Here is a 15,689-nt window from a genome sequence, read left to right on the forward strand (position 1 = left end):
CCCACTCCCCCAGACCCAATAACCGGCTCCTCTGATAGTCTAGAGAACCATCTTGCCACATGCTAATTAAGACGCCTCCGGTTTCTTGCCCCAGACAATCTTCTGTCGGTAGTACACGTGGTGCTTCTTAGACCGGAGTTCTCGCCGAATTTGAGCGGCAAACACCAAGCTTTCCTCCTTCGCCCAGCCCAGCTCGCTGGTCGCGAGCAGCAGATATCCTTCGACGTCTTTCGTCAGGGCCAAATGTGCGTATCTTGGGTCGAGAGATGCTGTTAGAGCCACTTGCCACTTGCATGCCTTTTGGGACCGCGGGGGGAAGGTTTGTTTGCAACACAGATAGGTATTTACCTTCCTATGTCCTTCAAAGTCGGATCCTGAGACCAGTCTCCAATCGGGGTCTGAATTAATTATGCCACTGTTAGTCACCATTGTCAGACGGAGCGGGCAAGGGGCTGTTGCTCTGCTCACCTTGATGTCCTTCTCTTCGATGGCGACAAACCCAGCCTCTTGAATCGCCTTCTTCTGGATCCCACTCGATACAGTGGTAAACGACCGGCCGGATCGTCGCCCGTATTCGACAAAGATCTTGCCCCACTGTCCAACTGCATCCGTGTCTTTGACTGTGCCGTCGTCGCTCTCTAGACAAGGCGCTCCCTCGAAGCTCTCGATAAAGCCACCCGGTTTGCAGATTCTGTAAGCTTCTTTGAACACCATTCCCCAATCGTCGATGCTCCCGTTTAGCCAGCGGATATGCACGTAGTCGAAGGAATCGGACGGATAAGTCCACACTATCGTGCAGTCTTCGATCTCGCTACAGGAAGAGTGTATCGTAAGCTTGACCTGGGATAATTTTGATAGGTTTTTAATATTTCACAAACAACTTACAATCTCAAGTTTGGCGGGACCCACGAAGGTTGAATCGGAGAGATGTCTGTCCCGATCACCGCAGTGTTGGGGAATTGGTCGGCAAAGTCGCTGTGTCACTGATAAGTCCCGGGCTTGCTTGGGTGGAAAGGACAGCACATTACATTGCCCAAAGGCCTGTGAGTCCTTTTGTCAGTCGTAACGTAGAGTTCATACTGGCAGAGCCATCAAACCTGTCCCAGTCCCGATGTCGATTGCTTTCTACCCGATACGTTAGTCCAAGTCATTCAGTCCCGTGTTGCAAGAGCTGGATTTTCGAACCTCGATGTCCTTCTTCAGGGGAGCCAATTAGAGCTTGTTATCCAAGGCGAGGGTGAGGGAATGGTGGCTAATATCGCATGTCAACAGAGTCTCCATCATCCACACGAAGCGTCGCCTTACTTGATATCCATCGATTCGTTCTGCTGGTCATCGTTCAATCCCCTCCCCTACAGGTCAGGTCTTTGGACTTGGTTGTGAGCCAGCTGTTAACATATAACTCACCAGTACCTGGCATTGCCCCTCTCGCTATGATACGTTCTTCCTTGGATCGTCCGGTACTCCAGGATGCTGGACGCGATGGACGCGGTTGACTCGGCATTGCCATCGCTACCAAGTGCAGAGTCTTGGTCGCCGTCGTAAGCAATATTCTGAAGATTGTCAGCCGATTCAACAAACACAAACACACATATTCACGCCAAGATCTGACCTGGGCTGTTTGCAGCCAGTACTGTCCTGGGACGATGCCAGTTACTGGGTCGGCAGTGACCGACGACCCAGAACCCTCCTGCGCGGCGCTTCCACTGGTGGCCATTTTGGAATTTTCTTTTCTCTTCTTTTTTGGCAAATAAAAGTTATCCAGAACTTGACGAGGAGAGGGGAGACGAGATTCCCAGGGAGGTTGCATGGTTTTAACCCTGTCCGTCAATGTGACCCCCGTCGGGGCACTCCCCTTATTCAGGTCTGCAGCCTGCCTGCATCTCCCCAGCAATGCAGGGAAAAGGTCTTGGGTCTCTTCCGATTTGCCTATCTGCAGTCCTTACCTGATAGCCGTGCATTCTGGGCCGATTATCAAATAATTGCTACGTAAACTTGAGGGTGTAGATAAGCCAATGTGACTTGTCACTTCTACAACAAGACCTCGGGATTTTACGGTGTACGCAGTAATTGACTAGCTACCTAGCACTGAGCTTCTCAATCTCGTTGGTGCCAATGCTGTCGGTGTACTCTCATATGAGGAAGACAAGGCAGGCAACTGTGACAACCTGCACCGTAGCAGCATGAGGTTGCTACATCCCTTGCGGCGGACATAGTGAGAGGACAGAAGGGAAGTAATTAGAAAATACAAACTGGGATAATCCAACACACATAGGGTGTTACTCTTGAACAATATCTAACCTACCCATCCCTTTCCCCTGCATAGCTATGGATCACCTCAGAAGGAGCCTTCTCCTGCGGCGGAAACTCATCGAGGATAAAAGACCTCACAGACCCTACCTTGTCTATGCCAAGCGCAGCCGTATCCTTAGCCGAATCGCACCCCTTAAGAACGGCAGTAAGGTCGACAGCTCCAACATGGACGAGATACCGCCAGAACTCGACGTCCCTCCTGCGCCACTCGCGCATTGTGTCTTCTCGCTTCTCAGGGGAGACACGGTCAAGAGTGTCGGCCAGGGTTGTTCTCGCCAGCATGGCCTTGTGGAGGACCACCATCCACAGATGAACACAGCATTCCCAGCCAGCCTCGACCAGGACTCGCGCAATACCGACATTCGCCATCTCAGCAGCTGGTACCATGGATTTGACCAGGCGGTCCGCGAATCTCAACACCGTCCCGTGTCTGGCCGTCTTGCACTGACCCAGACCATACGGATTTGCGCCGCGGGCGATCAGGAGACGCAGCATGGCTTCATCTCCTCGTCCGATTGCGATGTCCACTGGGGACACCCCATTCCACGTCAACCCTCTCGACCACCACTTCTGCAGAAAGGCCGGGTGGATCAGGGTATAGGGCGAATCCAGCATCACCCGGACACACTCGAGATTTCCATGGCGGCAGGCCTCCATGAGTGCCGCATTCGACGTGAGCCACTTGGGTCTGGGATGTTCGTCCCAGTCGCCGTCCTCGTCGTGGGGGTCGATGTCCCAGGCCCAGAGGTCTTCCTCCCTCTTTCCCTTCATGCCGGGAAAGCCGTGTTTGCGAAGGTAGTCCATCAGCACCCTGGCCACGTCGGGGAACTCGGCGCAAACTGCCAGGCGGATCATTGGCCAGAGTTGGGTTGCGGGTTTGGGTCTCGTCTCCAGCAAGATCTGGACCATCTCTTCGTCCCCCACTGCCGTGGCTATTTCCAAAAAGTGCCAGTCGTACTGCCTTTTCTTCTTCTCCTTTGCCGTGCCTCGGGCCTTTGTAATCTCCGAGATGTCTACCTCGTATCTGACGAGAAGCACGGCGAGGTTGTGGTTGTGCGTTCGGATAGCGGCTTCAAGAAAAGAGCCAAAGAGCGGTGCCTTACGGTGCAGCTCCGGGCCTTTGATGGACTTCCGGAAGGTTGAGACCTTCCTCGGGCCCCTGTCAAGTATCATGGAGCGAATCTTTCCCACGACGTCTGGCTTTCCGAGATATACCTGGGCGAGGAGAACGAGGGTTTCCAGTTTGCCAACCTGGATTTTATGCTCCATGGGAAACAAGAGGGATTGGTTGTGGTCATTGAAGAGGTCCCAGATCACGCAAGGTCTGGCTGGCTCCGGTTCAAATAGATGCAAGGCCCTCTCGCAGATAGTACGAAAATAATTGTACCTCTCTGGCCCGCCAGGATCGACCCCGTCTTTCTGCATGACTTCGTTCACAACCGCGTTGACCGCAGTCGATAGATTGGCGTTCCAAGGGAGGGAATCTGCGGGTTTGGAGATGTGGTATTGGGAGAAGAGGTAGCGGGCCAAGAATGCCGCGCTACTCCCTGTGAATGGTGGCAGGCAACAGTAAAAATCTCTCCCTTTTGCGGCGCATTCCCTGAGAGACCCAACTTCTGGGTTTTGCTTCATCTTTTGAAGAAGTCGGGTAGTGCAAATAGTTCGCATGACCTCAAAGTCGAAGATATCTAAACGAGGTCAGCTGTAGGGCATTTGAAAGTGTCAATTGCGTGATCAGGTTCGTTTCAACTAACGACAGACGAGTCGGATACGTGTGGCATCCTGCAGGTTTGTGTGGCTAGACTCGTCGTACTCGATGCAAAGGTCAAATATTAACCTCAGGCAATCGAGTGGGAGACCTAGCAACCCACACTCCTGACTCTTCAGCGGCGTGCCTGCGAGTTCGAGGGCTTGAAAATTATTCTCTAGCTCAGAAGTCTGCTCCATTTTGTTGTTGGGAATATTTTGTGGGCTCGGCAATTATCGATTTCTCGACTGACGGTCCTTTGAGGGAAGTCGCGCCATAATAAGTAGAAATGGGCACCAGATGAGTCACTGAAAATAAGTAAATTAAACTGCCCTTGCTCTTGTCGGGTGGGGGTGGCGTGCATGATCCTACAAGCAAGTTCGCGAGATTGAGGCTGTGTAGAGGGCCAAGAACGATCCTAGAATTATGGCAAGAAAACAAATAATACAATACAAAAGGACTAGCAGTTTACCTGGCGGATCAAGACCAGGCTGGAAAAATGATCTGAATAGGATGATGGGGTTCGAATCTAATTCTGGCTGCTCTACAGTTAATTACACCATAGACCGGGCTTCGCACTCACTTTATCTTCGTGTGCCTCAAGACTGAGTACATAGACAAGATAGCCCAAGTGCATGCTTCTTCTGCCTTCTCCCAGGCAAGATCCTCACGCGCTGTTCCTACCCCCCATGGCTCACAGCTTGCTTACTGGAGTGCATTCACCGCGTTTGCACCATGCCGTACAGTAAAAGCATCCAGATCCTGCAAGCCCTTCTCGAGAGTCATCAGTTTCTTGGTCAGGTCGATGCGCTCCTTGACGGTAGTCTCGTCCTCCGACCCCAGAAGCTCAACGAGTTCATCGGACAGATCCCACACCACATCGGGAGAGAACCTGTGTTGGAGGTTATGATTAGCTCAATGACAAATGTGGTTTTTTTTTTTTTTTTAAACAAAAAGTCTTGACTTACACATCGGGCAGAAGTTGGATGAGGCACGTCTCGACCGTGTTGACGCTGACATCGTCGATGAATTTCTTCAGGGCAACCTTGGGTGGACTCAGTAAGTTTCACGACCCCCCATAACTTAGTTGGATATCATGAGTGGCTTACCGTATAATAAGCCGCAGCTACATCGGCTGTAATAGAGGCAGAGTACTCCTCGATATCTGGCTGGGTCCCTATTTTGAACTGCCGAAGAACCTCTACCATATCGGCCTCAGATATCTTGCTTCGCTCTCTGAGGTAAAGCCATAGGCCTTCCTGACAAGTCTATCAAACTTCCGGTTGTGTCGGTCTAACTGGATCTGTTGGACGTGATCGGGTGGATCGACAAGTGCGGCTCCAGGAACTCGCTGACCTTGGCTTTTAGGTCCTTCCTCAGGAGATGTAACGCGGGTTGTATATGCCCCTTCATCAGGCGAGACAGGAGTTTCTGGTCGCAAATCTCGGATACCATCCTATTGAAGGTTTTTGCGGCAGCTCCGTGTATCTCCTCGACCAAGTGTTGGGTGATGGCCTCCCAAGGCTTGCACTGCTGGCTGAACAAGTCGCCAGCAACGTGCGGGTTGAAGGTTCCCGGCAGCTCTCGCTCCCGGCACTCGATCATTCGCTCTTTGACTTCCTTCAAGTACACGTCTCTCTTGACGTATCCAGAATGCGAGCGCCGTACCGGTTCCATGCCATGCTCCACAATCTCCAAAGCATGGCCATCGGTGCGCATTTTCTTGGCGTAGGCGGCAGAACCATTTGTACTTTTGCCCGCAGCCGTCTCTCGAGCGCGGTGTCCTGATGAGGCGGAGGCTCCAAGAAATGATCGACGTACGCCCCGTCGATGGCTGCCCGGACGAGCGTGGAAAGACGGCTGCTGATTCGCTGGAGGTAGGTGTGCTTCTCCCTCTTCGTGGCGCGTGGCTTGCCAAGCTGCTGCAGCCGGTTTTCGCAGGACTTGATACCGGACTGAACGTCAGACTTCACCCCGGGAAGTCCCTCTTTGATTTGATGCCAGAGAATATTGCGCAATCGGCCTCTCAGTGGCTTCACACCAAGCTGCGTAGGTTCAAGTGAATTGCCCCAAACAGAGCCCTCGAAGAACGAGGCCTCTCTCTCATCTCGTTCCTCCGCTGTGTCGTCGGCGGTAGCGTGGCTGCTGTTGCGTAGCACATGCCACCCAAGAGTGAGTTTCACTTTCTGGTTCTGCGCCAGCTCCACATAGTAGCGCTCGCTCTCGGAGCCCCGGTCGATCTTGTCTGGCTTCGTGATGAGTCCAAGCGTTCTCTTCCCCGACGGGTAGATATCTCGGGCGAACTTGGTGACGGGCTGGTTCGCGAACGGATTGTCTGCCGTGACCACGGCCAGGATGATGCTTCGACGCTGATGCATGTATGAGATGACAAGTTCTTGTACCAAGGCAGCATCGTCATCCGACTGGTTCTTATCGGCGGCACGCGAGAGTGGAACTCTTGCCGCAGGACTGGCTGCCGCACACAATGATCTGGGGGAGATCGACATAGTGGCTGACGCCGTGAGATCGAAGTGGATCGACGATGTCGAGGAGATCTCGATGGTTGCTGGATTGGATGAGAGATGATGTCTTCTGAGCAATCTCCTCGGCGAGATCGACGGCCATGGTTGCGTTTTCGCCCATCTCCGGGGTGGTTCGCAATTGCAAAGTCGGAGAGGGCAGTGAGCTCAGAAGAAAGAAGCAAACGGGGACCAAGGGGAATGCCTGGCCCCACACTAGGTAGACCTGAAATTGTAAGACGAAGTAAATTGGAAGGCATTTACAGAGGTCGCTCACCGCCTTCCAAATTACAGCGGTTCTGCTGGCAGAAATATAGCCCATGTCCACAGTAGGTTGAAAGGCGGTGAACGGATTCTTTGGGTGTTGACCTCAGTAAGGGATGCTTTTCTGGAACCCATGCCCAACATGCTTGGGTTCTCCTTCCCTTAACTCAATTTTCTGTTACTACAAAATTGATTTCTTCGTGTGTTCGGTGTTGTAGCCTGAGTGGATTTCCGAGCTTGTCCTACTCAAGACTAAGACTGAGTACCTGCACAACGTTAGAACAGCGAACGATATTCCCAAAGAGCTAGAATGAATTGTGGAAGTGCAAGTATAACAAGAGGCAACTTGTCAGCTCGCTATGCCCAAGGCGTTGCATGACCAGAGGTGACAAGGTGAGGACACAACGCATAGACATCCAGGGCCTGACCGAGAAGCTCATGATACTCTCCCGGAACGCCACAATTGGTTCACGATGCGCCACTTCATACCACATTTGGCCATTGCCTCGTCAACTTGACCGGAGAAGCAGCTTGAGGCCTTGTCCTTAGTTTGGGCACGTTCCTTCAAGCCACCCAGCTGAATGGTCCACCTGACACATCTTTATACATAATACCTCTGAGCTTGTCACTTCTCACATTCCGCTCGCTTGGACAGCGACGCGGGGGCCACATTATAGTGTGAGCTGTTGCAGATACACTACTGCAAAGTGCTGTAGACTGATTGGACAATCCTGCCTAGTGTAATGCATCCGGCACGCGGAGAGTCAGCCCCGCATCCGAAGCCGCCCTCGTCATCCCTACCAGGCTCTGTCTTGCAACAAGCCCCGCTATTTAGGTGTTCTCGCACCCAGACGAGGAAGAAATGCATCCTTCGTCTTTTGAACAAAACCGAAGACCAGCGAAGCTATGGTTGACTCTAACAATGCGCCCGCTGGCGCACCAGCTACTGCGACGCCTCCGGAACCGGCGACGGAACCGCAGCCGGCGCCGGAACCTGTGACCGACCAACAATCACCTCCGAATCCCGCAAGGGAGCCAGAGACACCTACGGAACTTGCGACCGAAACACAGTCGCCCCCGAGGCCCGCGAATGAACCACAGAGCGAAATCCTCCCGGCATCCCACTGGGCTCAAGTCCCTGTATGACAACGCGATTTTTCTTACAGATATCATGTACAAACGGCTCCGAGCTAAACTGTTCTATTCTACGACTCCAGTTACCTGAAGAGCCGCAAGACGACGGCGACGACGACTCTGCCTATGGAGAGGCCGCTAGCAGTACAGCATCTCTTTCTGCGAGCGTGCTGGAGTATCGCACTCTTCACGGACGCACATTCCATAGCGACATGGGGAAAGCCGAGTCTTGGTACGAAGCTATCTGCTACTGAATTTTCCCTCTCATCTCATTGCTGACAAGAAGCACACAGGATCCCCAACGACGAACAACAGCAGGATTCCATGGATATCCAGTGAGGACTATTGAGAGTCGGGACCTAAGGGAAGCTTGTTGCTGAGTTTCCGTGCAGTCATCACATGTGCACCCTGGCCTTGGAGGATAAGCTGTTCCTCGCGCCTCTTCAACCCGAGAAAATTCAGGTGTGACAAGCCCTTCTCTGGTAATGTTCCACAACAGCTTGCTTACAACCTCACAGAAAGTGGTCGACATAGGCACTGGTACAGGTAAACCAATCACCCTCGAGTGAACCGTGAAAGTCCAGGTAGACTCATGATGCTGAAATCTTCTAGGGATATGGGCTATGTATCTTTTCCCCGTGTTCTTCCCTCGTCAACCAACCAGCTAACCTCTTCCCAGTGACTTTGCCGACAAGTTCCCCAACGCCGAAGTAATTGGCACCGACGTCTCGCCCATCCAACCCCCCTGGGTCCCGCCGGGCGTGAAATTCGAGCTAGACGACGCAAACCTACCATGGACATGGGCCGACAACACCTTCGACTACGTCCACGTGCGCTGCCTCTTTGGCTCCATCGTGGACTGGTCCGCCCTGTACAGGGAGGCGTTCCGCTGCTGCAAGCCGGGGGGCTGGTTCGAGGACTTTGAGAATTCCATCAACATGCTGTCCGACGACGGGTCTGTCGCGCCCGGCAGCCCGATGGATCAGTGGGGCCAGGTGTTTTGGGCCGGGGGTGAGAAGTTTGGGCGGACGTTTAGGGTTGTGGAGGACGAGATCCAGAGGAAGTGCATGGAGGAGGCCGGGTTTGTGGATATCACGGTCTGGGAACACAGGGTAAGTCCGTTTTGATGCCACCCTGGGTGTTAATTAGGAACCTGCTGAGCAGACTCTAGTGTCCAATCGGTACCTGGCCCAGCGATCCCAGGTTGAAGACATTGGGACAGTTCTCCAAAATGGTGCTGGAGTCAGATGCCGAAGGTACGTTTCTAACCAAACAAACGCCTGTTTATATGGTTCTGAAAAAAACAACAACAGGCTACGTCCTCTATATGTGGAACGCTGTGATGGGGTGGTCTCCGGAGGAAATTCAAGTCTATCTTGCCCATCTGCGCCGGCAGCTGCGCGACAAGAACACCCACGCTTCGTACCGACAGACGGTCGTCTACGGTCGCAAGCCAGAGCCTGACGAGGTGCGTGCATAGAGATGGGGCAAGCCGAGAGTGTCCTAGTTGTATATTCGATTATCTGTTCGCGTGTGTCTGGGAAGTAAATTCAATCACGACTGTGACGAAGCTCTGGATAAATGACATGGATGTGGATGCCTTGGTCACGGTCCCTTTGACAGCGAGCGAGAGACTTCGCTAAATGCTACGGTCACACACCAAATTATTGGTTCCCGCAACTAGACTACCTAGCTGAAGACGTTGGTGGCCTAGCCTAGGATGGCTAAAGCCAACTGCATCCATGCATGGCCTAGCCGGGATGGCTAGAAGGGCTCTCCCGTTTTTGGCCTTAAAAGGCAGCCACTTGCCCCCGCACCACGCCAACCAACTTTCCAAGGACACCCGCACGCTTTCAGGGTCTGCTGCCACGCCGCGATGGTATTCAAGACCGGCATGTCGCTCGCTGTCGGGGCCGTCGCTCTAGTCGTGTATCTTGTGGTGGCTAGTATAGCCTCGTGGCTGCGCCTCCGTCATATTCCCGGACCGCGGGTTGCTGGATGGAGTAAAATCTGGCTGGTCAAACGCCAAGTCACAGGGAAACTGGTCCTCGACCTTGGGAATGTCTGCAATCAATACGGTATGGTGTCTTCTACAAGTCAACCCAAAGCAGCCTTAATTATACTCACACCTCGTAGGGCCCCTTGTAAGGATCGGTCCTGACTGGGTCGTGACAAACGACCCTGTGGAGATTCGACGCATCTGGAACGTGCACTCTGGATACTACCGCTCTCCCTGGTACCATGGCTTGCGATTTGATCCCACCAAGGACAGCATCATCACCTCGGGAAACAACAAGGAACATGGTCGTCTGCGAGCCAATGTGTTGCCGGGATATCAGGGCAAGGGAATCGAAAACCAAGAGCAGCTTGTTGATGAGCAAATTGCGAAGTTTATCAAGCTCATCGAGCAAAAGTACTTGTCGACAAGAGACCAACTGCGTCCCCTGGATATGTCCAAGTCGATGCAGTTCCTGACCCAGGATATCATCTCCTCCATCGAGTTTGGCAAGCCCTTTGGCTACCTGGACGCAGACGAGGATATCTGGGGCGTCATCGCGATATTCGAGGCTCTTCTAGGGGCAGTGATGATTGGCGCTCTATTTCCCGTCCTACTTCACATCACCTCGTCTCCCCTGATGAAACCCTTCATGCCCAAGCCAACTGATAAGCACGGTGTCGGTCGTCTATTGGGCGTCATTAAGAGCCACGTCGATCAACGCTACGGACCTGACAAGAAGCGAAGCAACGATGTTCTACAGTCATTTGTAGACTCTGGCTTGGACCGTCATGAGGTGGAGTCGGAGGCTTTGATCCACATGGTTGGTGGGACAGACACATCGGCATTGGCACTGCGGAACATTGTCTTCTTCGTGTCCAGCAACTCAGTCGTCTACAGGAAACTCCAGGCGGAGATTGATGCCGCCGCCAAGAGCCTGTCATCCGACATAATAGTGTCGGACCGACAGGCCAATAGTCTGCCCTATCTTCAGGCCGTGATCAAGGAGGGACTTCGAATGTGGCCACCAGTTATGGGGTTGATGGCTCGCATGTCCGACCAAGACGACGTGGTGTGCGGCTTCAAGGTTCCCGCAAAGACCCATGTTGCATGGGCAGGCTGGGCATTGATGAAGGACAAGTCTGTTTTCGGCCAGGACGCAGATGTGTTTGAGCCGCAGCGCTGGCTCGATGCTGATCCAGCCCAGCTCAAGACCATGGAAGCAGTGCAGGGTCTTGTCTTTGCCTCTGGGAGTCGTTGGGAGTGTCTTGGGAAACGACTTGCTTATGTTGAACTCAACAAGACTATTTTCGAGGTAACCCCCTCCCTCCCAACCTCTCATAGTCTTACGGCGCAGGCTAACCAAGACAATCAGCTATTTCGTCGATTCGACTTCGCCATGCTAGATCCTGTACAACCCTTCACATGGGTTAGCTTTGGGACGACTGTTCATCAAGGCATGAAAGTGAAGATCACGGTACGAGAGCAAGCGAGTTAAAGGGCTTACGGGGTTAGAATTCTACTCTGGTGGTTATAGGGTCACGCATGGCCCCTATTTGAGCCAGTTCCAGGTAATTGCAAAAAAGATATGGATTACTCGTTCAATGTCATGACAGAGACACCCTGGCGTGCCTGAATCCCAAAAATCGAGAGAGATGAGAGCGATGAGAGCGATGAGAGCGATGAGAGTGTTTCATTATGCTGTCACTGTGTCTGTTACGTGCTAAAGGCACCTGTGCCAGTTGCTCCCATGTGCGGAAAATTCCAACCGACGTCCGCCACACCAAGCCCCCCCACGCATCATCAACCCTCAGCTGCTCGAGTTTCGTATCCTTATTCGAATCGGGAGAGGTCCATCTTGTATGTAGTCTGGTTCGCGCGATGCTGGTGAAACTGGTAGTGCTCGTGGCGCCAGTGCTGCGTCTAGCGTCACAACGTCAGCAACCTTGAGTAGTCATGAAGGATGATGTTGCCCACTCACGTAAAGAAGCAGGGGCCTAGTTGCGCATGAAGGTAGCCTGGGCCATCTGCCGGCCGCCGAGGAGCCAGATGGCAAGGACGCCGGCAACGATGAGAACCGGAAGGTAAGTCTTGCCATTCGCTCTCGAGTTGATCTCGCGACGCTTTGCGTCCATCACGCCCAGCGACGCGTCAAACGCGCGGCCCACGACGTGGGCGGGCAGGTCATCTCCACGAATCTCGAACTCCGGGGTCCGCATAACGAAGTGGTGGGAGGTCATATCGGCAGCATCATAGGGTGCCAGACGCTGCCCAGTCGACTGATCTCCTCCGGCCTCGGCCATTTCGTCGGGGAAGACAACTGATGTTGCAGTGACAGGTTAGTGACATATCCAGAAAACCTGACGAAACGAAAGAAAGAAAGTGAAAGGTTATGGATGAAGCTTACAATTTCCAAGGCCTCTAAGGAATTGGTAGAGCATGCTGATAGGCTGAGGTTCGATTTCCTGGAGGACAAAGATCCGTGGACGTGGGCGTGGGCGTGGAAAGCCGCGAAAGGTGGACGGGCGGGATTGGCGTGAAGAATCCATTGTGTTGTGGGAAGATTTGACTTGTCAATGATGGTGTTCTTAGTTGTCGGGATGCTTAGTTGTGGTGCAAACCCCAAAGCTAGAAGATCACCGCGATGCTCGCTGGTTGGAGGTGGTGGAGGCGGTGGTCAGGGATGCAAAGAGGAGATTTTCTCAGCAGGCCGCCGGGACCCAAGAGGCCAGCCGGAAGATGGATACTGCCGAGCCGAGAGAGGGTGCCTGAGTGAAGGCACAATCATGTGCTAGTTTGTTGACATTTTGCTCACATTCGGCCTACCACTGACTGACTTTGACCCTGCCCTTTCCTTTTTGCCAAGTCGCTACAGTGTGGTAGTTCTTGCCATAATGTGGAGGCCAACTAACCCATCCTCCTCCCCACTGAAGAGCAGAGCAATCCTTTCCATCCTCTCACCCCCCTTGCGTACCTACGACTGCCTTGAGCTAGTATATATCTTAACCCATGTTTCGGCCTGTGGTATCAACACATCATTGGGGACCCGGCTTATTTCGATGATGACCCCTTTTCCTTTTGCTCCCGCATCCATTTCAGTTGTTCGGCGAGTGGCATATCATCGGGTGGTAAGTTTCTGGAGGCGTTGTAGCTCATCTCGATCTCCCAGTCCACGGGCGACAACCTCCTAACCCTATTAAGCTCATTTCTACTCTCCACCCACTCCTTATGCTCCTGTTTCTTGGCCTCCTTGGCCGCTTTCTTAGCCGCTTTCTGGTCTTTCCTGGCCTTCTTAGCCTTTTCAGAATCTTCTGCGGTCGGTTTTGGCACGCTAGTAGAGGAGCCCATCCTGAATCGTGTGTGATTCCGTTGCGGGTCGTTTGTATGTGATGGCTGTAAGAGCTGGATGTGTACTGTTTTGGCTATCACTATGGCTTCAAGAGAGATACAGAGGGACTAATGGGTATTTATATAGTGGGAGGTGGTATCAGTGTCGAGCCGATATCCACAGATTGGATGGCCAGAAGGGGCATTGAAGAATGCAGGCTACATGGAACTTGAGAGTGAATCATAACCTCTCAGGTGGGAGGGAAGGATCTTAATGACGGCTCTTTAATGACCAGAACGAGAATTAGCTGTTGCTCATCTAAACTGGGAGCTGTCATACCCTAAAGATGAGCTTAATCACGGGTTGCAAGGCAAATCGCGGACATGCCCGTGTTGAGTATCCTGAGCCTCAGCACTTAAACTCTCCATTTTCTCCTTTGATCCTCTTCCTGTACACCCGAAAGGCTCCCGATAGCTTCAATCCTCACCCAAGCCACAGCTGCAGTAGTTCCTGCCAGCAGAGCGCCAACCAGAATGCTCGTCTTGAAATACGCTTGACTCAAGCGTGGTCCTTCTGCATCTCCCCCATTGCCTCGTATCAGCGCCCCAGCGATAGGCGTCCCAATCAAGGCAGTAAACCCCCTGACCATATACAAGAAGCCGTTGACACTTGCGAAATGCTGGACTCCGAATAGTTCAACAAGCGCTGTCGGGAACAGACTGATATAAGCGCCCGCGAAGATACCGTACAGGATTGAAAAGGCGATAAAGAGGTTCCTTCCGTCTCGATCACCGTCTGACAGAGTGGAAGGTAGCCACAGGCCCAATGCCGAGACGGCACTGACGAAAGTTGCAAAGAGGAGGACATTCAGCCGACCAAGCCGATCCGCGAGGTAGCCGATGACAACCTTGCCAATCGCAGACGAGGCGTTAGACAGCGAGATAAATGTCGCTCCAGTCGCAGCAGAATAGCCCAAAGTCCGCGCATACGAGGAGAAGAAGTACACCGGAGCATAGTACGCAGCAGCTTGCAACCCAGCCGACGTGCACTGGGCCACGAATTTCCTCGACCGCGCAACACGCCAGTCGATGAGAGGGACGAGCAGGCGAGAACGGGCATCCCGCATTTCGAGGCGGTTCTGACGTTCAATGGACGGCTCCCATTTTAGCATGGCTGCTGCGAAGCTCAGGAGGAGAAACGACAGGCCTCCGGTTAGCCGGAGCGTGTTACGGAATCCGATCGAGTCGTTCAATGCTCGGAGAACGGGGGCCCAGGCAACTCCGCCGACGCCGGTTCCGGAGGAAAGAATGCCTATCGCGAGGCCGCGGTGTTTTCCGAACCAGCCCGGGGTGACGGTGACGGCGGGGATGTAGGTTAAACATGTGCCTACTCCAAGAAGCACACCTTTTTAAAACAGAAAAGAGGGAAAATATCAGCAGCCGATTTGGGGAAAATAACGTAGTGATGTCTAATTAAAGAGTCGAAAAAATTAGGCACGTACCTTGAGTAAGGATGAACTGCCAGAGTTTCTGGCTAAATGAAGCCAAGACGTTGGCAAGGGCAAATATCAAGGCACCAGCGAATGTGATGGTGCGAGGCGAGTAACTCTTACACCAACCCGACGCGAACGGGGCTCCGAGAGACATCAGAGACACTGCTAGGGTGCCAATGAGATCAATCTGCGCGGGAGAGGCATTTCGAAACGGCCCTGGCTCGCCCGACGAGGACATGGATTCGTACAGTTCTTGGTAGACGCCAAAGGCGAAGTTTAGGCCGCAGCTTGTGAACATGGAGATGAAAGCAGACAGGACGATAAGGGAAGACATTCTGATGCTCCCATTAGCCAGTGGTTTGAATAGATTGACAAAAAGTAAACTTACATTTTCTTCTTGGTGCTACTTCTTGTTGAAGCTGCATTCCGAGATACTTGTGGGGCCAGGGGAGCAAGGGCGGCAGAGTTGCTTGGATTGGCGGTGATGCTAGACAGCTCGAAGGCATCGTCTCTACTGCTTAATTGGTCCTCGATTAAAGTCGCCATGGCGAAGAGTTTCTCGAGACGAAAAGGTAGTTGGTAAAATCGAGGCGAAGTCTAAAGGAGAGAACTCTTTCCTTACTGCTGTAGGGCAGGAATGACGTGGGTTGAAGAGTCACCATCGCCTACGAAAAATATCCGGGCTCTCGGGTGGAGAAAGCGGGAAACCGCGAGTATTGTGGATCTGAAGACGCTGATCTATACCACATGGGAGGCTTCTCTGGGCGAAGGCATGGAAGTGAGTGAGGGGTTTGCTATTTGGAAAATATTTATTTACTCTAGAATCAACTTCGTTGGAGCTTGTATGTACTGTACCGAAATTTATATCAAGTCCTTCTCGCCCGCACCACCTCCTT

The 15,689-nt window shown here is 52.8% G+C and overlaps 7 protein-coding genes across 7 annotated transcripts; 2 read left to right on the forward strand and 5 right to left on the reverse strand.

Annotated features, from left to right (window-relative positions):
- Positions 1 to 66: 66 nt before the first annotated feature.
- Positions 67 to 1,717, reverse strand: QBC33DRAFT_582021 (S-adenosyl-L-methionine-dependent methyltransferase; the record flags this gene model as incomplete). The annotated part of the gene is made up of 7 exons (XM_060431307.1): positions 67 to 253; positions 349 to 398; positions 469 to 811; positions 886 to 975; positions 1,306 to 1,347; positions 1,408 to 1,553; positions 1,613 to 1,717. The coding sequence occupies 7 exons, from the start codon at positions 1,715 to 1,717 to the stop codon at positions 67 to 69; spliced, it is 963 nt and encodes a 320-aa protein (XP_060278261.1).
- A 538-nt stretch (positions 1,718 to 2,255) lies between these two features.
- QBC33DRAFT_623998 (uncharacterized protein) lies at positions 2,256 to 6,685 on the reverse strand (the record flags this gene model as incomplete). Its single annotated transcript, XM_060432925.1, has 9 exons — positions 2,256 to 4,001; positions 4,068 to 4,251; positions 4,644 to 4,665; positions 4,770 to 4,952; positions 5,029 to 5,105; positions 5,170 to 5,315; positions 5,359 to 5,782; positions 5,812 to 6,455; positions 6,517 to 6,685. 9 exons carry the CDS (start codon positions 6,683 to 6,685, stop codon positions 2,302 to 2,304), a joined length of 3,549 nt encoding a protein of 1,182 aa, XP_060278262.1. The 3' UTR covers positions 2,256 to 2,301.
- A 1,013-nt stretch (positions 6,686 to 7,698) lies between these two features.
- Positions 7,699 to 9,519, forward strand: QBC33DRAFT_552998 (methyltransferase type 11). The gene is made up of 9 exons (XM_060429356.1): positions 7,699 to 7,983; positions 8,061 to 8,209; positions 8,271 to 8,312; positions 8,370 to 8,439; positions 8,496 to 8,523; positions 8,590 to 8,602; positions 8,657 to 9,089; positions 9,149 to 9,233; positions 9,291 to 9,519. Exons 1-9 carry the CDS (start codon positions 7,750 to 7,752, stop codon positions 9,455 to 9,457), a joined length of 1,221 nt encoding a protein of 406 aa, XP_060278263.1. The 5' UTR covers positions 7,699 to 7,749; the 3' UTR covers positions 9,458 to 9,519.
- A 274-nt stretch (positions 9,520 to 9,793) lies between these two features.
- On the forward strand, positions 9,794 to 11,628 carry QBC33DRAFT_624000 (cytochrome P450 family protein). The gene is made up of 3 exons (XM_060432926.1): positions 9,794 to 10,055; positions 10,114 to 11,288; positions 11,349 to 11,628. The coding sequence occupies exons 1-3, from the start codon at positions 9,854 to 9,856 to the stop codon at positions 11,469 to 11,471; spliced, it is 1,500 nt and encodes a 499-aa protein (XP_060278264.1). The 5' UTR covers positions 9,794 to 9,853; the 3' UTR covers positions 11,472 to 11,628.
- A 118-nt stretch (positions 11,629 to 11,746) lies between these two features.
- On the reverse strand, positions 11,747 to 12,650 carry QBC33DRAFT_574567 (uncharacterized protein). Its single transcript, XM_060430762.1, has 3 exons — positions 12,381 to 12,650; positions 11,955 to 12,293; positions 11,747 to 11,896 (listed from the first exon to the last, which is right to left on the reverse strand). The coding sequence occupies exons 1-2, from the start codon at positions 12,520 to 12,522 to the stop codon at positions 11,971 to 11,973; spliced, it is 465 nt and encodes a 154-aa protein (XP_060278265.1). The 5' UTR covers positions 12,523 to 12,650; the 3' UTR covers positions 11,747 to 11,896; positions 11,955 to 11,970.
- Positions 12,651 to 13,024: 374 nt separating this feature from the next.
- Positions 13,025 to 13,321, reverse strand: QBC33DRAFT_564191 (uncharacterized protein; the record flags this gene model as incomplete). The annotated part of the gene is made up of 1 exon (XM_060430343.1): positions 13,025 to 13,321. The coding sequence occupies one exon, from the start codon at positions 13,319 to 13,321 to the stop codon at positions 13,025 to 13,027; it is 297 nt and encodes a 98-aa protein (XP_060278266.1).
- QBC33DRAFT_553004 (major facilitator superfamily domain-containing protein) lies at positions 13,272 to 15,422 on the reverse strand. Its single transcript, XM_060429357.1, has 4 exons — positions 15,182 to 15,422; positions 14,803 to 15,128; positions 13,641 to 14,705; positions 13,272 to 13,583 (listed from the first exon to the last, which is right to left on the reverse strand). The coding sequence occupies exons 1-3, from the start codon at positions 15,337 to 15,339 to the stop codon at positions 13,717 to 13,719; spliced, it is 1,473 nt and encodes a 490-aa protein (XP_060278267.1). The 5' UTR covers positions 15,340 to 15,422; the 3' UTR covers positions 13,272 to 13,583; positions 13,641 to 13,716.
- Positions 15,423 to 15,689: the final 267 nt, after the last annotated feature.

This window comes from Phialemonium atrogriseum, assembly GCF_030411735.1.
Source record: "Phialemonium atrogriseum strain 8032-3 unplaced genomic scaffold QBC33scaffold_48, whole genome shotgun sequence".
In the NCBI taxonomy this organism is placed as follows: Eukaryota; Fungi; Ascomycota; class Sordariomycetes; order Cephalothecales; family Cephalothecaceae; genus Phialemonium; species Phialemonium atrogriseum.